This window comes from Arachis hypogaea, chromosome 6 (assembly GCF_003086295.3).
Source record: "Arachis hypogaea cultivar Tifrunner chromosome 6, arahy.Tifrunner.gnm2.J5K5, whole genome shotgun sequence".
Taxonomy (NCBI): domain Eukaryota; kingdom Viridiplantae; phylum Streptophyta; class Magnoliopsida; order Fabales; family Fabaceae; genus Arachis; species Arachis hypogaea.
The window spans coordinates 72,279,126-72,286,775 of NC_092041.1; the positions used below are offsets into that span (position 1 = coordinate 72,279,126).

The 7,650-nt window shown below is 28.5% G+C and overlaps 1 protein-coding gene across 1 annotated transcript; it reads right to left on the bottom strand.

The window, feature by feature from the left end:
* Positions 1 to 1,290: 1,290 nt before the first annotated feature.
* Positions 1,291 to 4,000, bottom strand: LOC112696694 (iron-sulfur assembly protein IscA-like 1, mitochondrial). The gene is made up of 3 exons (XM_025749522.2): positions 3,643 to 4,000; positions 2,724 to 2,841; positions 1,291 to 1,710 (listed from the first exon to the last, which is right to left on the bottom strand). The coding sequence occupies exons 1-3, from the start codon at positions 3,830 to 3,832 to the stop codon at positions 1,617 to 1,619; spliced, it is 402 nt and encodes a 133-aa protein (XP_025605307.1). The 5' UTR covers positions 3,833 to 4,000; the 3' UTR covers positions 1,291 to 1,616.
* Positions 4,001 to 7,650: the final 3,650 nt, after the last annotated feature.

The window sequence follows — 7,650 nt, forward strand, 5'->3', positions numbered from 1 at the left end:
TTCTAGTTACTGGAAGGACCAGAGGAATGCCATGAGACTGGTAGCTGAGGCTAACTAGTTGTATCAAAAGATTATCATAAAACTCTCTTTCAAGTTTTTATGCAAATTTACATGCTATGTAGGAAGGAGACATGGAAGATTAACTTTGAAGTTTGCTTTTTGGATATACTTGTTGAGTATTAGTACATATATAACGTAGGCTTGCATTTTGGTGAAGGATAAAGGGTACTATAATTCTGGGGTGTCTGCAATGATCATTGTAAGCATTAAGCACAGAGTATATTGTAATTTTGGAACAGGAATATCCAATATGATGTCTTTTAGTATTTTACTCGGGTAGTTTGCAACTTTGGTGGTAAATTACCAAGAATCTTTTTCAAAGTATACTAATTGAATTGGTCTTATTAGCTAATTTTACTTGATGGAAGTGCCAAATTATTCTTGATTCCCCATATCACGCATAAAGTTTACTTGAGATTATAATTTGCCTTTTGATTGCGGTATTGAAATCCAATCAAAATTGTGAAACCAATATACTGCATCTTATTATGACTGCCCTACAAAAAACCAAAACAACTTTAGAGGGCTTCTGTTTAAAGCTTAGATATTATATTCCAAAAAAAGAAATTTCTGAAAATAATTCTTAGACATACTTTAAAAATACTTATCTATATGTATAAAAAAAAATACTTATCTATATGTATATATTGTCAAATGTTTATTTCTAGGCTTGTTAAGCTGAAATCTCGAGAGTCCGAAGTCACCAAAAAGAGACGAGCAGAAATTTAGTTATGGAAGACAAGTAGAACTTTAGTTTTCTTTTGCACCGTATATATGAAGTGCTTAACAGATGTGAAGTAACTCATTTACTTTACAAGAATTATTAATTGTGCATATCTAAATAGAAACTATAGAAACAGGTGGTGATGATGTCTTTATGGCCAAATTAGGTACCCAATGGTAAGGCTAAAGATACAAGAGATTCTGTGACACACCACTTTCAACTCTAAAATTTATGTATTATCTTGATTACAAGAATATACATTAAAGTTTGATTGTAGCTTATTCTTGTTTGAGGGTAATGTAGGTCTGACTTTGAAAAACAGAGGAAAATGTTAAGTTTGTAATTATACAAATGGCAGGAAAGGGAGTGAATTGTGATCTTCTATCATTGAATAGTTTCTCTTTCATATTTATTCTTGATCCCACCTATGAAATCAATAGTGAGAAATCACACTTTACTCTCTAAAGTAAAATTCAAACTTTAGATGATTCAAATCCAAATAAAGATATAAGAATGGTGTATATTTTACTTTTATTTAAATGATATTGTTTTACAAAGTACACACTATACAAATTCCATAATTTACATTGGAAATCGGAATCATCAGAATAAATGTTGCGATAATACAAATTAGTTGTTGTCCTAAGCCCTTATTAGTTATTACCATTAGCTTCAGCGAACCGTGTAATGAAACTATTTCAAAATTCACTATCCAGTAGTTCGAGCACCAAAAGCTTTCATTTCCTCGTTTCCCCAGGCAAAATTATTGAAATCCATTAATTGTACAGGTATGTTCACCGATTAAAATCATCAAACAATAATTGCAACCATTTCATGGCTTAGCTCCTCCACTACTTGATGTCATGAAAGATTCACCGCAACCACACTGGCCTTTGGAGTTTGGATTGACAAAAATAAACTCTGATCTGAAAAAAAAATAAAAAATAAAAAATATAATTATTTTGATAAACAAACAACGAAAGAAGGCAGCAGTTATTAATACTATAATTATCATTATCATCACAAAGTTAAGTTGAGGAAAAGGGGAGTCACAGAAAGTAACAAAATCAAGCAGAACATACATATCCAGTAATATAGATAAACAACAAAAGTAAGTAAGAAGCAAATTTATTCATTGGTGCGAGAGGGAATAAATAGTCACTCACAAGTTGATCAAAATTTACTAAATATACTGTTGTGAGGTGAAAGCATGAAGTTTGCTAGACACAGGTAGTCTACATGTATCTATAATCAGTAAGTTAACGGCGACGCACGAACTTAGTGGGTGGCATTAGCATTGTGCAATGGCAGGGAAATGGCAAGAAAACTACAATACGATATTAGTTGCAACATCACGGGAAAAAAAAAACTTCGAGGGAAGAAGAAATTCAGAGTATATTAACTGATATCGGCTGTCTATACAACCTTTTCTTCAAATATTTTCAAAGACCTAATGTCTCCTTTGTCAAAGTCTCTAAAAACATGCATAAGAGAACAATTCCAAATTGAATTTAACTAGCTTACTTTCTAAGTAATTCTACAAGATTCTAAACAATTAATTATCACATTCATGATCATCAACAATAACAATATATTAAATTTAATTTTGCTCTTCAGAAATCAGATATCATTGAGGAACCTGCTATTTCCAAGTTTAGACAACCACAGTATGAATTGAAATGTAAACAAAGAAACTTGGTGAGAGGATGAACTCTTCCATCCAAAAGAAACTAACACAAGGTATAACTTATCAAGACTAAATATGGCCAAAAATTCACAACCCAATGTGCAGTTTTAATACAATGGTCTTAAGATGTTTGTTTCTGTAACTGCATATTTTCCCAATATATAAAATTGCTTCGAAAAGTATTTCTTTACCACAATACAATAAGCAAAAAAAAAAAAAAGGAGGGAAGGGGGAGAGGGATATAACATTTACCTGAGTTTGTCATCTACAAAATCCATCTTTGTTCCGATGACATGCATAAGGGCCTTTGGATCAATCAGTATCTTGACACCTTTATCCTCAACCAACTCATCAAACTTCCCCTTTTCATCTGTCAAACCAAAACTAAGGTCAAAAAGTCAAAATGCACTCATCTCTAGGTAGCCCCAAAGTAAACTTTTTCAATGTTTCTCATATTTGGGACATCAGATTTAAGATAATAACACACATGGTTGCACCATTAGTACCCCAAGGCATGCTTTTGCAGTCATATGGGAGTTACTTGAAGCAATAGCTCCTTAACATAACATAGTATACAAATGTAACTTATGCACGTTTAACATGACATGACGATGCAATGATGTATTGGAAAGAGATAACACATGAATTAGCAATATTTTGATAGAGGTCAGCAGTGTAGATTGATCCATATAGCAACTCAACCTAGTGGAATAATGATATCTATCGTTTCTTAACCTCTTTATGGTCATCAATTGTTTCATTGTTCATGCTAGTTCCTAATTCCTCGACGAAGAGCTTCAAGCTTAATTCATTTTCATCATAAATCCGTTTCAATCACCAAAAAGTGTTAGCTCGGAAGAAAACAAATTGAGCAATTTTATGACATTGAGCGTCAACAAGATCTAGTGCAACCAAATAGGAAAAAGCTTCTCAAGGAAATAGGAAAATTCTGGCATACAAACAAATAGGATATTATTGGATTCATACATGCAAAGAAATTGAAATACGCCTCTCTTTCACAAATGAAAGTTAACATGGCAAAATAAACCACATAAATAAGAAAACTGTAACCGTAATCCTAACCCGAAGCTACATGATCATGCTACGCCTATACCATAAGTATATAACACAAAAATAATCGTATAAAAAAAGGAAAAGGAAGGGGAAAAACCTGCATAGTTGAGAGTGTAGGATAAGCCGTTACAACCGCGAGCCTTGACACCGAGCTTGAGGAAGGACCTCTGGCGCTGTTCAAGAAGCTGCCGTACACGGGAGGCGGCGGTGTCCGTTAAGGTAACGGCCTGACGGCGCGCCGCCCTACCAACCTTCTCAGCTGCCACGGCCACGGCCTTCGATGCCATCGCCTGTTCGCGGAAAGGGACTAGATCTGCTCAAAAAGGCAAGAAAAAGAAGATGACGATTGAATTGTGAATTTGATGGGAGTTAGGGTTAGTGCATTGTGGAAGCAGATTCTGTCGTTTTTATTTGTTAATTAATTAGAATCAAATTGCAATTCTGTTGTGTTGTGTTTTTGGAGATGGATGGAGATAGGATGAAGAACCATAGTTGTCAAAATCGAACCGGTGATCGAACTGGTAAGGTTATTGGGTTATTGGGTTATTAGTTTAACTGGTGGATCACTGGTTGAATCGATAGAACTGGTCGTGCGTAAATAAAAAATATAAAATAAAAAAAATTGAATAAAGTGACAATTATGTCCATCCTTAAAATTTTTTACTTCAAATTAATTAGTCCTTGAAAAAAAATAAAATATCAATTTAGTCCTTCAAGATAGCAAAACGATAAACACATTACGTCTCCCATTAATTTTTCATGTGAAATTTAGTGGTGATGTTTAAATGTCCTACTAATTAGTCTTAAGTCGAAATCTTCGAAGACCTACTAACTCAATACTTTAAAAAATTTAAAATAAATATCTTTACTAACATTTTAATATGTAAATGTAAATATTAAAATATTTGATACTTATTTTAATAATTTTATAAATTTTAAAGAATTAAAAAAATGAGTATAAAACAAAAATTAAATTAAATAAATATAAAATAATTTAGTTATATATGTATATAATATATAAAATAATTAGCACATAAATTTCTAAATAAACATGCTAGCTTGGTGGTATTCCTTATTCTTGTCTAGCAAGGAGACATAGGTTATTTGATATATAGTAAAAAAATTTTGAGTAATAACAAATTTAATTTTTTTTATCTCTTTAAACTAAATTAATAATTCTATTTGATATCTTGACACTAAAATACACGGTGAATAGGATACTAATAGTCTAATACTAAATGAAATAAAATATAATATATATATATCTTATGTTTTATTTTATTTAGTATTAGTAGTCTACTCATGATGTATTTTAGTGCAAATAATAATAGCAGAGTCATCATTCAAATGCATTAAAATTAGATCATATACTACAAGTCTATAACTACAGCAAAGTAAATATATTAGATGATCATTTAAAAAATAATACCAATTTAAAACACTTTGTAACATAGCCAAGGACGGACTTAGAGGGGGGTGAGTAGTGGCCTCGGCCCTTCCTCCCAAAATTTTTAGAAATTATATTTATATATGAGATATGTATTTAAAAAATAAAAAATATTATATAATTTAATATTTTTATATGTATTATTTTTTATTATGTGATAGATTTATGTCTTAATTGTTTAATTCACTAATATTTTTCACTTAACTAATTTAATATCATACCCTCAAGTCTTTATAACTTTCAAATTAGCTTTTATATAATAATCTCTATATTTATTTTAAAAAAAATATTTGTTTATTTTATATTAACATATTTAAAATTTATATTATTATATTAATAATAACTTATGTTGTTATATTTTGGTAATCACATTATGTACTTTAGATAATCTTTTCTTATAAAAAATACTTATTTTTCTTCTGAATTTACGTTGTTGAAAAAAAACTTTTATAAAAATATCTTATATCTTGTATTCTATAAAGGTATTGTTTCTTTCAAATAATTAATAATTTATCATTTATTTTCAAATTTTTAAAAATTTTTTAAAGAATTAATTTTAATTAATAAGATATGTGATCATTTTTAACTAAACACGCTATAAATTATTAGTACTTTATAATTTTATAATGCAGTATTGATATTGTTATATTTTTTATGTAACTATCATATTAAAAATAAAATTGTAAAAAAAATTTATAATTTTATATATATATATATATATATATATTTGATAAATTTTTTAAAAAATTAACTCTAATAACTATACGTTAATTATTTTTATGGAATGAAAAAAAATTATTTAAAATTCGTCCCCTCCATACTAAACTTTCTGAATCCGTCACATAGCATTATAACAACATAAATATTTTCAGTTATTTGTTTCAGCAATTATATATGTTATCAGTTTATTATTTTTGACTAATTTCGCAAAGCTAAGCAATTAAAAACGGGTAGAGTTAAGATTGGAATATTCTTAACCTGTAAATAAAATAGGATTGAATTTATATAAAAATCTTAAGCCGCGAGTAGGGTTAGGTTGAATTCAAACCTTACTCTATTCTACATCTTTATTTTTTTATTATTTATTTTTATTCCTTCATTTTATATTATAGGTAAATATTTATTACACTATAAAACTATACAATAATAATGAGTACAATAAAATAAGTATTTATTAATTTTTTTTATAGTACTCATTAATTTTTTTTATTAACTCATTAATATATTTATATTTTATAGTATAACGAATATTTTTTCCCAATACTCATTAACTTGCTTATTAATTAAATTTTTTATACAAATTTAATAAATACACATGTAGATGCATATTAGTATACTAGTATTATTTAACTTTAAAATAAATAATATTCATCGTACTACAAAGATATTAATGAATATAATAAAAATATTAATAAATATTTTAAAAAATATTAATAAATAATTATTTTATTATACTCATTTATATTTTATAATGTAATGAATATTTAAATATGGTATAAACTAGAAGAATAAAATTAAACATAAAAGGTCTTTTTTATTTAAATTAAATAAATTTAATATTTATCAAAATATATAATTTATAGAGTATTTACTAATTTAAATATTGTGTTACACATGTTGGGTACTGAGACACAAAAATCATAAAAAAACATAATTTGTGACTCCGTATTCTGGATAAATAACAGTGTTTGAAAACAAATAAATCGGTTGTATCAGAAATACATACAAACTACACATTTATTCATAAATTGGGTACCTGAAATATATGTATTTGCACATCTTTGTATCTCAATACTCGAAATATGTATATATTCATAACTCTCAGTGTCTCAGTATCTAGGATACATGTATGTATATCTAGGTGTCTTAGTACCTTAGATATACTTTCAGATATATATATATATAAAAGGCGGTTCTTAACTCATCACACTATACTAATTCTATTAATTTGAACTTTTTCTCTCTTTATTCTCCGTACCATGGCTAATAATAAGTTTTTTGTGATATTTTATCCGAATGGGATAATTAGAAGTGGTAAGGGAGAGCAATATTTGAGTGAAATTCACATGTGATTTTACGTATATTCCGTCTTGATTATTTGCACGTGCTAAAGAATTTCGGTTGATGAGACATACCTGTATTGTAACACCCTAATATTCAAATCCTTATACTCGAGTCATAAGTCAATAATAATAAGGTGTTATGACTCTCAAGGTAGATTTTTAATACATAGTTTATAAGTATAATTGAAAGGAGTATTAGTCGAGAAGCCTGAAAAGAGTAAAAAAAATTCGCGAAGGTTGTAACATTCACGTATCGACAACTAAAAGATAAAGCGTGAAGTCAAAAACGATATACCGATAAAGGCATTAAGGAGAACAAGAGAAGGACAACATATAGATATATAACATAAATAAATAGCCACTAGTCGCGACCCGCGAAGTTTAGGCCGGCTAGGGTACAATATGAAAATAGTTGACAACAGTATCTCCTAATCTCTCCCAAAAGAAACATAAGAACCTCTATAGGAAAGTTCAAAAGAGTTTAATACATAATATAAGCTTTTCAAAATAAAGGTGGAGAGATTCTAAGCAAAATATAAAGTAGAGAATATAAAGATCTTCGCCATCTCTCAAATGAACCACAGCTCACTTCTAA

Bases quoted from the DNA above. Each gene is read 5' to 3' on its own strand.
- LOC112696694 (XM_025749522.2), bottom strand. From the start codon at position 3,832: ATGGCATCGAAGGCCGTGGCCGTGGCAGCTGAGAAGGTTGGTAGGGCG. The intron at 2,842-3,642 runs GTTTTTCCCCTT...TTGGTTTGACAG, and splicing joins CTACACTCTCAACTATGCAG to ATGAAAAGGGGAAGTTTGAT. The intron at 1,711-2,723 runs GTAAATGTTATA...TTTTTTTTTCAG, and splicing joins TTTGTAGATGACAAACTCAG to ATCAGAGTTTATTTTTGTCA.